Source organism: Orbicella franksi, chromosome 1 (assembly GCF_964199315.1).
Source record: "Orbicella franksi chromosome 1, jaOrbFran1.1, whole genome shotgun sequence".
NCBI lineage: Eukaryota > Metazoa > Cnidaria > Anthozoa > Scleractinia > Merulinidae > Orbicella > Orbicella franksi.
The window spans coordinates 14,241,561-14,260,106 of record NC_138145.1 but is presented as its reverse complement, the minus strand read 5'-3'; the positions used below and the strand labels follow the sequence as shown (position 1 = coordinate 14,260,106).

General features: G+C 42.6%; 1 protein-coding gene across 1 annotated transcript; it reads right to left on the bottom strand.

The window, feature by feature from the left end:
- Positions 1 to 524: 524 nt before the first annotated feature.
- LOC145492051 (uncharacterized) lies at positions 525 to 4,889 on the bottom strand. Its single transcript, XM_081471366.1, has one exon. The coding sequence runs from the start codon at positions 4,819 to 4,821 to the stop codon at positions 1,408 to 1,410; it is 3,414 nt and encodes a 1,137-aa protein (XP_081327492.1). The 5' UTR covers positions 4,822 to 4,889; the 3' UTR covers positions 525 to 1,407.
- Between the last annotated feature and the right edge of the window lie 13,657 nt (positions 4,890 to 18,546).

The window sequence follows — 18,546 nt, the reverse complement described above, 5'->3', positions numbered from 1 at the left end:
AGAGTGAACCCATTGTGAAGTGCGCTGCTCTGTCTTAATTTTGGGAACTTTGAACTCTGGCAATTCTGACTCCCTTTCTAAGTCTTCTTCCAATAGGGCGTTCTCAAAAACTTTGAGCTTAGCATTTGCTATCGCGGCTTCTTTATCCGCTCCTAAGATCGCCATCTCGGACTCAAACCGTGCATTCTCTTGTTGACGAATTCTTTCTGCCTCTGCGTCGCGCGTCCTGCGCTCGAGTTCTTTTTGCGCTATTAGCCGCGTGTATTGAGCTTCTTCTTTCGCTGCTTTAGCATCGGCTAGCGCTCGCAACCTAGCGATTGTACTGCTAGTTTTCGAGACTGATGAACGGCGCGAGGAGTGACGAGAAGAGACAGATCGTAACTCCAACAATTTGCTGGATTGTCTACTAATTCTATTTTTTAACTTCTCTACAAGTAAGAGGGCCCTTTCTAAGATATGGTTCTCTTCATCGAGGTGAGCTTCTCCTACGTGATCTTCGTGTGAACCTTGGCTGTACAGGTCAAGCAACTCCTTCAACAGCTTTCCGAATTCTTCCGAGGCGACTGCGAGTTCACGCGCGACGGTCTCGATTTCGCTGTCCTCGCTTAACTCTTCTACCGATTTCATTACACTAAGGAGCCTTTTACGAGATTTCGTAATTTCCCTTCGTTTATCTTCAACGGCGTTTTGCAGGGCCTTCGGTGTCAATTTTATTCCCCTTTTACTTCTAGCTCCGGTCTCATTGGTTCCGCCGGCATTTGGCGGTTCTGCATCTCGGCTTGCCATCGTTGCTGGCTCCGTATTTAAATAGTAAGATACGGCTTACCTCCTTTCGTCGATCGCACAGACTTTTCACTGTCGCGTACCCAAGTACATGGGGAACGGTAAGCGTCAACCACAGCGTACAAAACTTGATTTTTAAATTACTTTAATGAATCAGCTATCGTACACGTGCGGTGAAAACTACAAGGCAAATTTGATTGCGTAATCAGAAACGAACCTAAATAAATAACAAGCGAAAATAGAAATCATAAAAAGCAAAAAAGCGATCAATATGTACAATAGAAACTCACGTCTGATCCTGCGTTAGCGAGGTAAACACATAGACTCCAAGAAAATAACTCAAACTCCTGACTCCTAAACACTCGGATGACCCCGATACTGAGATGACTGCGTGAGTTATGTAAGCGACTGGCTTTTAAAGTAAATTGATAGCTAAATCACATGATATAAAACGCTCTGATTAATGATTAAAGGGCACGAACAATGAAACGATAGAAACGATAATAAAACTAAACAGAGCTGCAATGATAGAGTAAACAAAACGATCTCTTATACTTTGAGCGTTCAGCACACTCCTCACCCAAGGATTCTAATCCTTGTTACTTATTTGTTACATGTCACTATTCAGTTTGGTTTTGGATCAACTTCTTCTCCGTCATCAGGCAATAGTAGGACAAGCTCCTTGATGGGTCGTAGGTAGGTCTTCCTTTCTCCGTCTCTAACAACGTCAACTTTAACCTTTCTAACTCTGTCATCCTCACTTCTTATGGCCTCTGAGATTCGTCCCAGTGGCCAGTCGTTGCGGTGCCGTGACTCGTCTCGCATGAGGACGACATCTCCGACGCGTAGGTCTCGCTGCATCTCTGTCCACTTCCGTCGGGGCTGCAAGCTTTGTAGGTACTCCCGTCGCCATCTCGTCCAAAACTGATCTGCTAGGAACTGAACACGCCTCCAGCGACGACGAGCGTATATGTCAGGGCGTAGGAACTGACCTGGAGGGGGTCCAGCTGGGCGTGTTTTCATTGTCAGTAACATCGCAGGAGACAGAGGTAGTGGATCGTCTGGGTCGGATGGCAGCGCAGATATGGGTCTGGCGTTAACGATGGCTACCACCTCAGCCATCAGTGTGATAAGCAACTCGTGTGTCAGCTGAGGCCTGCCCAGTTCGGCAAACATAGCATCTAATACTCGACGGATGGTATTGATTTGCCTTTCCCACACGCCGCCAAAATGTGATGCGTGGGGAGGGTTAAACTCCCATTTGCATCCGTACTCCGTCACAAATTTCTCCACTTTCTTGTCGTTGAGCTCCGACACTGCTTCTCCAAGCTCTGTTTTGGCTCCGATGAAGTTAGTTCCTCTGTCGCACCTAAGAAGCGTAGCATGGCCTCGTAGCGCGAAGAATCTCCTCAGTGCGCAGATAAAGGCGCTGGCATCCATGGCTTCTAGGACTTCAATGTGTATGGCTCTACTGCTGAGGCACGTGAAGACCAGACCCCAGCGTTTAGCATTCGCGGTTCCTCCTCTTGTTTTACGCGTTTGCACCGCCCAAGGCCCGAAAACATCGAAGCCCACGTTAGTGAAGGGAGGACAGACTTCAGTCCTATCAGGCGGAAGGTCTGCCATGCGCTGCTCCAGTGGTGGTCCTCTTAGCTTCTTGCAGGGAACACAAGCTCCGACGACTTTCGTCACAGTGTCATGACCTCCGATGAGCCAGAATCCTGCCTGTCGAATGGCTCCTCCGGTAATCTGTCTTCCTTGGTGGTGCACCTGGAGGTGGTGGTGTTTCGCTACAAGCCGTGACACATGGTGATTCTTTGGCAGTATGATTGGGTGTTTCTCTCCGTACTCCATCTCTGCTCTCCTTAATCTGCCTCCGACGCGCAGGATCCCGTAGTTGTCAAGGAACGGGTCAAGGTGGTACAGATGTGAGCCTTTGAGGGATTTCTTTGCGCCGTGCTGAACTTCTCTCGGTAGCTCGGGCTCCGTCCTGGCATCTCGCAACAACTCCCTAAATGCTGCTCTCTGTGTGGTGCTTATTATGACGCGCAGAGCTTGATCCCACTCTTCGACTGTTGGAGGTCTACGTTTGCCCGGTCCTTTAGGCACTTCACTCCTAGGGTTAACTCCTCGTGCTTTGGAGTCTCTACGGCGTTTGAATTCTCTTGCCACAACGATAAGATTGGCGACTGCACGCTGCAGGGACCTTAAGGAAGAGAACCTCTGGAATCTTTTTGCCCAAACGTCTGGTTCTTCGCCTCTTTTATCCATTGTGACTTTGGCCCTGAGCACTCCCTTGCGAACTTCAGGATCACTCGCGTCGAGTGTGAACGTTTCATCCGGTCGAGGGGTACCTTGTGGTCTTTTAAGGAATCCTGGCCCTCCGAGCCAGGTCGATGCCATTAACTTGTCAGGGGGAACTCCGCGCGTGGCCAAATCTGCTGGATTCTGCTCGCTCTCCACATATCTCCACTGCTCTGGGGTAGACAGACTTCTGATTAGCTGTACTCGGTTGGCCACGTAGACGTAAAACCGGCGGCTTTCGTTTGTGATGTAGCCTAGTACTACTTTCGAGTCGGTGTAGTATGTCGCCTCCGAGATCTTTACGTCAATTTCTTTGATAACTCTCTGAGCTGCTTGAACTGCTAGCACCGCTCCGCACAGTTCGAGTCGTGGGATGCTTGTAGGGTTTACGGGGGCAACCTTGGCTTGACCGTAGACGAGAGACGTGGACATCTCGTTTACTTCGTTGAACTGGCGGAGGTAGACTGCAGCTCCAATGGCGTCCTGACTCGCGTCAGAAAAGGCGTGTAGTTCCACTCTGGTCACGGTGCCAAATTCCTTTGGGTGGTAACAGCGGGGGACAGATAGGTGCTGTAACTCCAGGAGAGAATCTCTCCAGCACGTCCACCGGTTCATCATTGCGGTAGGAAGAGGGTCGTCCCAGGCTAAGGGGGTTTTGTTCTCGGCTCTTCGCTCCCCCATGAGTACGAGCTGCTGTAGTATTTTTCTCCCCTCGAGTATGGCAGGTACCGCAAAACCGAGCGGGTCATACACAGAGTTGACAATAGACAAGACTCCTCTCCTGGTGAATGGTTTCTCCGGTGAACACACCTTGAAGGTGAAGGCATCCGTCTCCAAATCCCAGAAAACTCCTAGCGACCGTTGCGCGGGCAGACTGTCGCTGCGCAGGTCGAGGTCACGCACATCCTTTGCTCGGTCCTCAGCGGGAAAGGCTTCCATGACTTCCACCGAATTTGACACGACTTTGTGTAGTCGTAGCTTAGCTGTGGCTAGGGTGGCTTGTGCACCTTTCACCAAGTCTATCGCTCCTTGGGCGGTCGTCAGCGAAGCCAAACCATCATCGACGTAGAAATTGCGGCATATAAAATTCTTGGCCTCCTCGCCGTACTTCTCCTCGCCGTCTACCGCCGTTCTGCGAAGTCCATACGTGGCGACTGCGGGGCTCGGTCCATTGCCAAACAGGTGGACGTTCATGCGATATTCTGTGACGGGTTTCGACGGGTCATTATCCTCGAACCACAGGAAACGAAGGAAGTCTCTGTGTGCCGGGTCTACGTGGAATGAATGGAACATTTGTTCGACGTCGCACATGACGGCAACATTCTCCTTGCGGAAACGCATTAGAACTCCAATGAGGTTGTTCATCAAGTCAGGGCCAGGTAAAAGCACTTTGTTTAACGACACTCCTCTAAACTCGCAACTCGAGTCGAACACAACGCGAATAGTGTGCTTTGTGTTATGGTAGGTCGCGAAATGCGGTAAGTACCAAGAACGCCCAGGGGGAGGCGGAGCGTCATCGCGCGGGACAGGAGAGGCGTGGCCCTTCTCGATTATCTTGCCCATGAACTCCAGGTAGTCCGCTTTCATTTCAGGTTTCCTGTTGAACGTCTTAAGAAGCCCTTGTAGGCGTTGCATGGCTTGGGCTCGGTTGTCTGGCATTGTCTGGCGTTCATCACGAAATGGCAAGGGCATTTCCCAGTTACCACTTGCGTTCTTGTGTATCCCTCTCTCCATAATCTCTAGAAAGGCGCGGTCCTCGTGGGAGAGACTGGGCTCGTGGTCGTTTCGCGTAGTCTTGAAGATACTATCAGGGGGGCGCTCCAAAGGGGGGTCTGCGATCTTGAATTGGTTGGGGCAGGGCACCAGTTCGTAGCTTCCGTCTCCAGGCTCCTTCTCTCTCCATGTATTAGTGGACAGATTTGTGAGGCGGGCGAGAATGTGCGCAGGGCCACTAGGGAAGTCGAGGCATATCTGACCACTGATAGTCCAGCCGAGGGCCAGTCGCTGCCCCCAGGGTGCTCCTCTCGGGCCATTCCTGGATTCCCTAACCTTTAACAGTTCTGGTGCGTCCCGGCCGATTAGCAAGTGAACTTTGGCAGTCTCATCTAGGGGAGGTATTTCGCTAGCTATGGCCGTCAAGTGCGGGAACCTCCTCGCCATGCTTGGGGTTGGAATCTCACGTTTGTCCTGTGGGATGGTATCGCACTCGGTGAGGGTAGGCAAGACAAACTCTGCTCCACTGATAGACCGTACTGTGATGCCAGCTACTCGCCGGCCGTATTTCTCCTCTCTCTCACCGCTGCATGTGGATAGGAAGTATTTCTCTAGGGGCCCACCTGCTCCGAGGTCGTCGGCTAATTCGCTGGTGACGAGAGAGCTGTTGCTCTGCTCATCGACGATGGCGTAGACACGCTTGGTAAGGTGTGGGCTACGCTGGCTATAGACGTCCACCAGCAGGGTTTTGCTGCAAGACACACCTCCTGTAGGTTCACAGAGTGCAGTGCATTTCGCGCTGAGTGCTTCATTCTCCGGTTTGGGGGGCGGCTGTTTCTCCTTGTGCAGTAAGGCACTATGGCGCTTGTCCCCACAGATCGTGCACTGTATAGGCGTGTTGCACTCGCTTGCAATGTGAGCGTTGCTGAAACAGCGAAAGCACAGGCGCGCGTCCATTATCCACTGCGTGCGTTCTTCCAGTGTTTTTGCAGCGAAGGCCTTGCACTCCGATAGGTTGTGCGCGCTGCTTTCGTGATATGGACAATGCTTACTCCTTGTCTCTCTCTTTCCGGGATTCTCCTTCTTCTCTTTTCCGGGAACTTCGTTGTTTTCAGCCGGGGATCGAATGCCCGTCTTGAACGATTTATGATCTCGCTCCCTGCGTTGTTTTGGCGGGGGAACGTGGGCACCATCCTTACCAGCGAGGATGTTCGGATTGTTCTTGGTCCTGGCTTGTTCCTGAACAATTTTGGAGAATCTGGAGAAGGGGGGGTACATTCCTCGGTGGCTGTCGGAATAATTCGCGATTTCTATCTCCCATTTAGTGCGGACGAATTGTGGTAGTTTCTCGGCTATTGGTTGGATAGCGCTCGGGTAGTTAAGGCATGCGAGTCCCGGGAGAAATGTCACTTGACTTTCGATGTCAGCACAAAGATCTGCGAACTGTTGCAGTTTATCGTTTTCGTGCTCGCTGAACGTCACTGTGTTTCGCAGGCGCTCTAGCAGTTTGTTACTGATAACCGCAGCGCTTCCAAATCGCTTCTCAAGTTCCGCCCACAAATCCCTTAGCAACGCGACGGGATCGCGCATTTGTCGCTTCCTGTAATTGTCAACCAAGCGCTGTGGTGCTCCGCTAGTGAAACTTCTTAAGTAGTTAATTTCCTGAGTTGGGGACACATCAGTATCCATTAGCATGGCTTTAAAGGCACTTCTCCAAGGGTGAAAAAGGGTAGGGTCCCCCGAGAACACATCAGGTTGGCATTTCGGGAGATTTTGCCTAGCCAGACCAGCTACTATTTGTTGGTTCACGACTGTGAGAGAGTCAATTAGCTGACTTCCGGTCATATCTTTGAACGGAGTTGAAGCTATGAGTGGCTGTCGATGGAAGGCAGTGTTTCGATGCTCTCTGTGATCTTCGTTAGTTAAATTCTGGTCTGGCGGATCTGGGTTTGGAAGGAGGGGAATTCGCTGTTGAGGTGTTTTTTCCGATGTCTTTAATTTTGGGGCGGCGGACAATAGTGGCTTTGTTGTCTCTGACGCGCTTAGCGGATCATGTTCGCGCTCGTGGCGAAATGAGTTTCCCGTGGGTAGGGGGCCAGGCGTGGGAGAAGAGTGAACCCATTGTGAAGTGCGCTGCTCTGTCTTAATTTTGGGAACTTTGAACTCTGGCAATTCTGACTCCCTTTCTAAGTCTTCTTCCAATAGGGCGTTCTCAAAAACTTTGAGCTTAGCATTTGCTATCGCGGCTTCTTTATCCGCTCCTAAGATCGCCATCTCGGACTCAAACCGTGCATTCTCTTGTTGACGAATTCTTTCTGCCTCTGCGTCGCGCGTCCTGCGCTCGAGTTCTTTTTGCGCTATTAGCCGCGTGTATTGAGCTTCTTCTTTCGCTGCTTTAGCATCGGCTAGCGCTCGCAACCTAGCGATTGTACTGCTAGTTTTCGAGACTGATGAACGGCGCGAGGAGTGACGAGAAGAGACAGATCGTAACTCCAACAATTTGCTGGATTGTCTACTAATTCTATTTTTTAACTTCTCTACAAGTAAGAGGGCCCTTTCTAAGATATGGTTCTCTTCATCGAGGTGAGCTTCTCCTACGTGATCTTCGTGTGAACCTTGGCTGTACAGGTCAAGCAACTCCTTCAACAGCTTTCCGAATTCTTCCGAGGCGACTGCGAGTTCACGCGCGACGGTCTCGATTTCGCTGTCCTCGCTTAACTCTTCTACCGATTTCATTACACTAAGGAGCCTTTTACGAGATTTCGTAATTTCCCTTCGTTTATCTTCAACGGCGTTTTGCAGGGCCTTCGGTGTCAATTTTATTCCCCTTTTACTTCTAGCTCCGGTCTCATTGGTTCCGCCGGCATTTGGCGGTTCTGCATCTCGGCTTGCCATCGTTGCTGGCTCCGTATTTAAATAGTAAGATACGGCTTACCTCCTTTCGTCGATCGCACAGACTTTTCACTGTCGCGTACCCAAGTACATGGGGAACGGTAAGCGTCAACCACAGCGTACAAAACTTGATTTTTAAATTACTTTAATGAATCAGCTATCGTACACGTGCGGTGAAAACTACAAGGCAAATTTGATTGCGTAATCAGAAACGAACCTAAATAAATAACAAGCGAAAATAGAAATCATAAAAAGCAAAAAAGCGATCAATATGTACAATAGAAACTCACGTCTGATCCTGCGTTAGCGAGGTAAACACATAGACTCCAAGAAAATAACTCAAACTCCTGACTCCTAAACACTCGGATGACCCCGATACTGAGATGACTGCGTGAGTTATGTAAGCGACTGGCTTTTAAAGTAAATTGATAGCTAAATCACATGATATAAAACGCTCTGATTAATGATTAAAGGGCACGAACAATGAAACGATAGAAACGATAATAAAACTAAACAGAGCTGCAATGATAGAGTAAACAAAACGATCTCTTATACTTTGAGCGTTCAGCACAGTCTGGCTGGATCACGTTAATAAAACCTCTTCGTTACATTAATTGCATCTAATTAATTCAAGATCAAAATCGAGACACATGCTAAAATTTACTTTAAAAGACCAGTCTCCTTTCGAATATTTGCACGCTAATCGAGTGTGTATAGACGGGAAAGACAAACCCCTATATGCTTCTATTATAAGCAAGTGTCTAAACCTCAATAATCGAGGAATTCCAATTGGAGCTAACTGAATTAAATATATCTTACGTGACGCCAGTCACGTAATACATGTAGCGTGTTTAATCTATGTAACTTTGAACTTATATTTTGGGCTTTCTCTATAGTTTTTTTGTATCTCGCGTGAAATAATCAAACAATGTTGTAATAACGACATGGATCAACTCTGTTTTTGTATATTTCCCCCAAAGCATGGCCAACGAATGGAACAAAAACAGACTAGAGTACTCAACAATAGAGTTCTTTGAACATACCGCATTATGCAAATTTGAGAAGAGACTGTCGCGAACTTTTGCATTTTACCTGTGTGAACCTCGATTGCCCAGAAATTTTTTTCCATGATATTATAGTAGAAACGACACTCTTTTGCACAGTACTTGTTTTAGTTTCATATCGGACATACCAAGGTGCGTTTTAAGCCCGTAAAACTACGCAATTTTTGCCGTTTTCATATGGGCTTGAAAAGGCAATTCTTCAACGGTCGACGGAATCCTTTAGAATGCCTGAAAAATTTAAAACTTCCTATTGTTAGATAGAAGAAAGGTAAAGCTCTTATGCTAAGTTTACCCCGTGTTCTAGTTTTGTAAATTGTTTCAACGCGAATACCGAGAACTTTGTCAATTTTCCAGATATTTTTTGCATATTTAATGAGGGGAAAAGCTATATTTTCGTTTTTTGCGAATTTCTCGAAGACTCTAATTTCTCAGAAAATCGGAATAATATTTTCGAAAGTAGCTCCCTAAAAGCGCTCTTTAGGCAAAGTTTCAGGATTTTCGCTTTTTCTAACCTGGCCAGCCATTCTCGATATTTCCAGTCAGTGACTCTTAAGGATGATAGGGATGATTCCAAAAGATACGCTGTCATAGAAGCGTTCTTTACGCTAAAAAGGGATAAAGGGAGAGCTGATGTTACCCAAACTATAACTGCTATCACAGGCAAAAGGAGAGTGTGGTATTACACAACATATAAAAACATAGGCACGCGAGGGGAAGTGTCGGAGATAGGAGCATTCATGGGGCTGTTAACAGTAATGATTTAGTTAATTTGACAAGTTTTTAGTGCAGAGTGCACTATTGGGATGGTTTGGGGGTTGACGTCGCTAAAGCACTATGGCAATAAGGCACCATTCACTATGGCAATAAGGTGTAAACTTTAATGTTTGTATAATTAATTAATTTCAATTAATTAATTAGGCTTGCAGCAAAGGGGGTAAGATGGAGTAGGTACCTGTGAGCACTACGTAAAATGGGTGGTGGATGTACCTACGTTGCTTCTCTGAGTACTCCAAAATGATATATATTTGTTTCAAAAAGCCCCTTGCTCTCCTTGTGGTACTTTTCTCTCTAGAACAAAACCAATATTTGCGCTAAACGCATGTGCAGATTAATAAGCGTTGGTGTCAACTACATATCAGGTGAGAGATTTCATACAAGATTTCACGCTAACATTGAGCGCTTTTCCTTGTGGTAGAACCCTAATAAGTCATACGCATGCGTTCTAGCATCGTTAGCTCGATACAAGAATGCTAGGGTGACTGGGTGTCTTTTGGAATAACGCCTAACTTGCTTCAAGAAATTAAATATCATTTGTTGTTTTCAAACTACACTAGCGTGTTTATTTCATCCTTAAATTGTCTCTATCAAAGAGACCAAAATGCTCATACCCCCAGCCGAAACTCTCCCGAGTAAGTGGTATTAAAACTTGCCAAATTGTACAAAAAACCCAGGAGACTGCTCAAATATTGCTGCAGACTCCGTGGCACCTACTGAAAGCATAAATTTTATCAGTCTCTGAGGGGACTCATTCATCGATGAGGGATATAATCTCGGTCAAGTAACGTTGTTTACTTTCAATACCTCTCGTTGAAACGCTTCTCAGTTGTTTTAATCGATATCAGTGTGTGTTTTAAATATAAGTGGTTTTATTGTTAACGCCAAAAGTGGCAACAGGACGTGTTGTTCCGTGACAATTTGATAATTAGATTAATTCTTGTTTATCGGTCAAAAGAAAATTTGCGTTTTAAATAAAACAAATCGTTCCTCTTCCATTTCTTCATCCGACATTCAACTTTCTCCCATTTATCTCCAGCTCTAAAAAGAATACAAGCACATCTTCAGTGTGTTTTCGAGAAAGCAAGAGTTTCAGGTTACATACCTTTGCGAGGAAAACAAAATTATCTAGTTACAAACGTTTTCGTGAAGAGTAAAATTGTCACGTTCGCTACCTAAATGTATTATTTAATTTAAAATGAGCAAAAATCGACGTAAAACACTTCAGTAAGATTCGAGAGATGTCTTGACAAACGGTATTTAACTGTAAGTTATTCTTGGCCTGCGAATGAAAATACACACATCAAACATACACACTGCCAAGATTATGTCTCATCAAAATCCCTAGCTGACTAGCAAGGTCAATACAAACCCGGAGTGAATGGCAGGGGTTATATAGGAACTGTGTTAGTACTGCGTCAGAACCATACATTACACTCTGCACTATCTGAGATTGTCTCACTAGTTAGTTACAACGGTAACTTGATACTTTTGTTTTTCACAAGGAGTAAATTCATTTAGAGGTCACGAATCGTCGCTTCTAGTTCTCAGGACATGTTTTAGAGGAGACGAGACTATTTAGATTTGAAAGAGTTCTAACGTTTACAATAGTAAGTGCAGGTAACGATTTTTTTTGTTCTTGTTGCATGCAAATATAACGAGATATTTTTATTTTTTATTTACAAAGGGTAATTTGACACTCTTGTTTTTCACGAGGGAGTTAATTCAATTAGCGCTGACGAATCGTCACCACTCTTTCCCACGAGATGTTTGCTATCTTTAGTTTCAAATGAGAACTTAACACTTTTGTTTTTTATATGGGAGTAAATTCAATTAGAGCTGACAAGTTATCGGCTATTGTTTCCAGGATATTGAACAAAAAAGAAGCTTTCATTTCTGGACGGTTAGAGACTGATAAAATTTATGCTTTCAGTAGGTACCACGGAGTCTGCAGCAATATTTGAGCAGTCTCCTGGGTTTTTGTACAATTTGACAAGTTTTAATGCCACTTACTCGAGAGAGTTTCAGCTGGGGGTATGAGCATTTTGGTCTCTTTGATAGAGACAATTTAAGGATGGAATAAACGCGCTACGGTAGTTTGAAAACAACAAATAATATTTCTTGAACCAAGTTAGGCGTTATTCCAAAAGACACCCAGTCACCCTAGCATTCTTGTATCGTGCTAACGATGCTAGAACGCATGCGTATAACTTATTACGGTTCTACCACATGGAAAAGCGCTCGTGATCAACGTTAGTGTGTGATCTTGTGTGAAATGTATCTCTCACCTGATATGTAGTTGACACTAACGCTTATTAATCTGCGCATACGTTTAGGGCAAATATTGGTTTTGTTCTAGAGAGAAAAGTACTACAAGGAGAGCAAGGGACTTTCTGAAACAAATATATATCTTTTTGAAGTACTCAGAGAAGTAACGTAGGTACATGAACCACCAATTTTACTTAGTGCTCACTGGTACCTACCCCATCCTACCCCCCTTGCTACAAGCTTAATTAATTAATTGAAATTGATTAATTATACAAAAATTAAAGTTTACATCTGATTGCCATTGCCATAGTGCCTTATTACCATAGCGCCTTAGTGGCATAGTGCATTAGCGACGTCAACTCCAAAACCATCCCAACAGTGCACTGTGCACTAAACATAGGCACGCAAGGCGTGTAAGAGTTATTTTTTGTGAAGTCTCGGAGATAGGAGCATTCATGGAGCTGTTTACAGTAATGATGAGGTTAATTTGACAATTTTTTTGGTTGCGATGTACAGCAAGAAAGAAACTGGGAATTTATGATGTACATACGATGTTACATCGGTAATGGTAAGATAGCTAAATAGTAAGCCATAAAATGTTTGACTGAACAAACTACAGTAATCTGACACGTCTGCAGATTAATGTAGATACCATCTTATTTTTTCTTTGAATTGTTCTTTGATAAAACCCACATTGTGATTGCCGTGACACGTGCACATGCACAACTCCCTCACTTACCGATCACATAGCCCTTCCAATCCCCAAGAGGAATTTTTGCTCAAGAATACTCAAGTTAAGAGAACTTTTCGCATTTTATACGGGTCGTAAGTTTACCCTTTTTACACAACACAACACAACACAACAACACTACTTCACCGAAAATAGAAAGAAAGAAAAAAACCTCTCTGACACATTGAAAGTCTGATTTAATTAAATTGCACTTTAACTTGGTGCCACGCAGTCTTAAGAGAACATTTGAGCAGTTTTGATACTTTTTACCTTCAAATATATCGGACTGAAAAGAATGTCATAAAATGTCCATCAAATGAAACTAACCTGCTACTGCAGAGATGTAAAAACCGTCCAGAAATGAAAGCTTTTTTTGCTTAATATCCTGGGAACAATAGCCGATAACTTGTCAGCTCTACCTGAATTTACTCCCATATAAAAAAACAAAAGTGTTAAGTTACCATTTGTAACTAAAGATAGCAAACATCTTGTGGGAAAGAGTGGTGACGATTCGTCAGCGCTAATTGAATTTACTGCCTTGTGAAAAACAAGAGTGTCAAATTACCATTTGTAACTAAAAAATAAAAATATCTCGTTATATTTGCATGCAACAACAACAACAAAACAATCGTTACCTGCACTTACTATTGTAAACGTTAAAACTGTTTCAAATCTTAATAGTCTCGTCTCCTCTAAAACATGTCCTAAGAACTAGAAGCGACGATTCGTGACCTCTAATTGAATTTATTCCTTGTGAAAAACAAAAGTATCAAGTAACCTTTTTAGCTAAAAATAAAAATATCTCGTTGCATTTGCATACTATTAACTCACGAACTGTTTGAAACCTCAAGGTTCACCTCGTTCGTAACTAAGATCCTCAGCCTAACCCACAGAAAATGTCGAAGTAAGCCCAATATATGAATACTTCCTCCTACTTTATAGAAGAATAAATGTGGCCGTTCTAGACGGTGTCGGGAAGTGTCGGGATCAAATCTTCTCACATACTATTTACCTTTACAACAAGAAATTTGATTGGCTGTTTATAGTAGATCCAATCTGATTGTTGTTACATACATACATCTCTCACTCGCTCATCCATTGATTCGTCCATAACATACCCGACGCGCCAACTAAGAGGTATTTTTTTACAAAAAAAATTACCAAAAATGAAAATATCTCGTTCCATTTGCATACTAATAACTCACTCACAAACTGTTTCAAACCTCAAGGCTCATCTCATTCATAACTAAAACCTCAGCCTGACCCACAGAAGATGTCGAAGTAAACCCAATATATGAATACTTCCTCCTCTTTTATAGAAGAATAAATATGGCAGTTCTGAACTCTATCGGGATCAAATCTTCTCACATACCATTTACCTTTACAACAAGAAATTTGATTGGTTGTTTATATTAGATCCAATCTGATTGGTGTGACATACATACATCTCTCACTTACTCACTCATTCACACACCCACTCATCCATTGACCCGTCCATAAAATACCCGACGCACCGACTAAGAGGTATTTTTTTTACAAAAGTAACTCTAAAATGAGTAGCGTAGCAAATCAGAGAACGGCATTCGTGATAGAACGCTAGTAGATTTATACTAAAATAATGTATAACTCTTTTGCCAGTTCATATTTGTTTTAAATAAACTTACCTTCAAATATGGGCTTTAATTTAATTTAATTTAATTTAATTTAGAAAGATTGTTTTGTTCCAGCCAAGCCGAAACAATCTCTATCGGCTTTCCTACAAAAAATCTCTTTATGTCCAGCAAGCGGTGCTTTACCATTGTGTTGATAAACCAAGTGCAAGAAGCAATTTTTTGATTTGTCCCGCCCCTCTACCCCCAGGATAAGACCGCCTTAAACAATCCCCCACCCCCGGGTACGAAGGGCTGGACTTGTCCCGGGAGTTGCCGGGGGGGGGGGGGAATGGTAATAGGTGGAATTGAACGATGCATAAATTACAGGTAACAGTAAATACTAACAAGTGTAAAAGTGAGTGGAGTCCAGAGAAAGCATAGCTTGTATTATGAAATATGGGCCCCCCACTTGCACCAGGAAGGTAAGCTCTCTTGCACCATCAGACTGTGGTTTTTAAACTTTTTAAATCTTCTTTTATCCCTCACCCGTCCCCGGGTCCAGTACAAATATCTTCTCTCAATCATCGCCCTTGAGCGTAGCGAGAGGCTGATCTTTGATCAGCGACGAAGTCGCGAACCCAAGCGAAACTAACAAAATGGAGATATTATTGGAGAGGACTTTTGGAAAGTCTAATAGTTTTCTAGAACATGAAAATTTCCAAGAGCAGCTATGGGCTATGGCCTGAGACGTAAACGGTTAATTATGTATTTAAGAAACGCTAATTAGTAATAAAGGACAAACTAAGCGTGTACTTCAAGAGACAGTTCAAACATCAAAATAAATTGTTGTTTTAGAAATATGAATATACAGTGGAACTCCGTTAATGCAGTCACCAACAAGTCATGAAAATATAACGGTTTTAATAGGGTGGCCGTATTATTAAACGGCCGGGTAGTGTCAAATTTTTGATTGGTATCACTATCGCACATTTAAACAACTGTTCTTTAACAAGCTCCTGAAATGCAGGTATAATTAAAAAAAAAAGATTGAAGTTTTAATTAGTTCATGCAATATTAACTAAGTATTCCAGACTGCTCGCAATGAACGCATGTATGCATTGCGTACCAATTTTTCATTCATAAGCTGGGGTAGCGGGAAAATTTGCATTTTGTCAACACCACTTGTGAAACAGCTTCTGCGTCGGGTTGCCTGCTCACTGACATGGGAAAGCGCTTCGAACTGCTGAATAGGGAACTGGAAATTTGCACTGACATGCGAGGTACATGATAGTCAGATTCAGAATGCTTCCCAACTTAAGTCAAATGAAGTCAACAAGATAGATTTAAGTTGAGAATTTAACCACAACATGAAAATTGAATCAGCCATGCTGATGTCCGTGGTTCGCTTCTCTACAAGGTAATGGACTGCAAAAGTTATACCTGTTTTATTTTGACGGTTGTGTATAGTTCTTTGTGAGTTTAAGAGACGTTTTAGACTCTCAAACATATATAAGATGCAGATGGCAATACTGAATTTAAAAAACATTTGAGCAGCCATGTTGGACTAATCACCTTGTGAAGATCTGTGAATATTTTATATGAACTGGGCGGTTTTGAATCAGCAAGCTTTTAAATTTAAGCTTCATTTTAAGCTGAAGTCACTGATTACAGTTGCTGAGAACGAAGTAATGTTGAATCATACTTTTATCCTTCCATAACTGCAGAAATTCTTGCTTGCTCGTGGGCTATTTTTATTGTCAGTAAGCGGACAGACACATGAATTGATAATTTATTGTAAAAAACAAATTGACGTCTGGTTTTCATGCATCTGGTCTGTTATTGACAATGAATTTCGTCATAACATTGTCAAAGTAGATCCACAGCTACTTTGACAATGTTATGACGAAATTCATCACAGATGCATGAAAAACTGACATCAGTTTGTTAATTCCTGATATATGAATCAAAACTTAAGCTTGTATTTTGTTACTTAACCCACCGACTCCCGGAGCTTTTTGCCAAAAACGCATTTTTTGGAGATTTTGGAGATTTTCAGGCTGGATATGGGCCAAATTAGCTCCAATCTACTAAAAAAATGCATTTGCATTTGACACCATGCATTTGCATTTGACACCATGCCTTTCCTTCCACTAGCATCACATTTACGACGTTTTTGATCGGGCACGCGCAGAAATCAATTTTGAGATGAGAAAGTGACCTACTTCTTTAGGCTTTTCGTTTAGAGTAGCCACGTGTAGTCGCAGGAAATTTTGCTCTGAGTTTTGCACTCAAATTTCTGACCGTATTCGTGCATATTTCAGGTTCCATTGAGCCGATCACTCTTATCTGGGTATCACTGGAAAGATCTTTTCCTCCTACAAAACTTGAGTATAGATGATGCCAATTTTGGTCAAACGTGATGACGTAAGAGGTGAAACAAAGCCCAAGGCTTGTCACGGCCGGTTACGGGCGACATGGGAGTCAATGGGTTAATATGTAAATTGTGATTCAGTGTTTCATCATCAAGCATAATCGGGACCATTCCCCAAATTTAGGCATTGAATTAATTTCTTTGCCAGTACGATCCATATTTATGTGATTTATTGATAAAATGTTTGTTTATTTATTCTGATTTTCCCAGCAGCTTTTTAACTACTTGACAAACAGTGCAACAATAATATTGGAAATTTTTTACTTTCAGGACAAAGTAGGTAAGGGCAAAGTTTATTCTTCTAAGTATAAAGAGTTTTATCCATAAATTTATGTAGTTCAGTTTCCATTAGTGTGCATGCTTCGTCAGTGCTAGGTAAGGATGTGCTTCGAAACATGACATCACTGTAAAATGTTTCTTATTTGACCTTTACCTTTCTACTCTTTGATTTGTGAGCAGAAATCATGTATTTATGAAAAGTACTTATTTATTTATTTATTTATTTCCTTTCTTAAATAGTTTCTGGGTGATTTCACTGAAAATGGAACAACTTCATTCACCATAGCACATAGGTAAGTTGTGATGTACTTTTTCTTTTCTCAGTGTGATGGACCGTTCAGAGCTGAGGATCCAACGTTCTAAAGTATTAAACCATGAGAGAGCCACTTGCTTAAGCAGTTCTCTAAAATGGGTGGGCTGAAAGAAAGATGCTTCAACTTAAGAGGCCCTGCGCCTAAGAAACGACCGATGATTTCCGGCTAAAAAATAAAATCGGCCGATTTTTATCTCCCAAGTAGAGGTTACCGAATACTATTTAAAAATGAATTTCTTTTGTTTCAGTTTCGCTTTAAACCAAAAATATCGAGCCGCAACCTTTTTCCGTCTGATAGCAGCAAAATCAGGCCGAAAAATGTTTTTCCAGACACGTGATGTGTATCCCTCCAATGTCTAATTCATCACTGTGATTGCTTTCAAAAGCGTTGAACTTTTGAGAAATAATTATTTTAAAATCAGCTCCAACGCTCCATCTAATTTAGTATGCAACATTTGAAACTTTATTTTTTAATCGCTTCGGCAGTTTTTTGATGTTTATCGAATGATATTGCATTAAAAGGCCTTTTTCTTCAACACTGTGTAGTTTTCTCATTATTTTGCGTCGCGATAGTAATTTCTGAACAGTAAAATTGCCTTCCTAATAATTTTTTGAAACCTCTAACTAGTTCTGGAGAGAGCTGTTATACAGCTGTTTGTTTTCAATATTGATTAAGTATTATTTATTGTAGTCATACCAGAGGAAAAGCTAAGAAAGGAAATGATGTGATAGGTTTCCTAAATTTGTCATTAGAAAATATCTCTCATGATGATATCCATTTGAAACCTAGTCAAGGTCCATGTCAGACCCAAGCCCCAGAAAATGAACCAACTCACAGGAGAGAATGATCAAATAAAATTTTATAATTTAATGACCACTGTTTGCAACAATATAATATTTAACTTATGCTATAACTGAAGTATTTTGAGATGTCTTGCATACCAGATTGTTCAGATAAATTTCAGATTAAGTCGCAATGTTTGGCAGCTTTTACTTTATTTATTGATATTAAAAAAGTTATTAACGCCATTGAAGTCAGCTCACAGGCCCTTTCCCTATCCCTGGTTAACCCAGGACTGATCAAAACCCAATTTCTGGTTACAATACTAATATATTATCAAGCATGCAGGTGACAAGAATAAACTAAGAAAATCATCAGTTAATGGATACAGTATATTGTCTTGATCCACTATCAAATTCTCAGAACTGGTACACATGTTTTGATAGAGCTGTATGGTTGGAATCTTCTATTTCCACTAGTTCTACTTGTTCAGTTTTTTTGTTTTGTTTTTTTTTCTATAGCTCTATTTCGGGCAAAAGACCTTTTGTATCTAGTAGGCACCATTCTGAAAGAGAATGAAAACAACTGTTCTATATTTTCTGCTCAAAATAATTTGATCAAT

Excerpts from the sequence above, each read along its gene's own strand:
- LOC145492051 (XM_081471366.1), bottom strand. The coding sequence starts at position 4,821 with ATGGAGAGAGGGATACACAAGAACGCAAGTGGTAACTGGGAAATGCCC.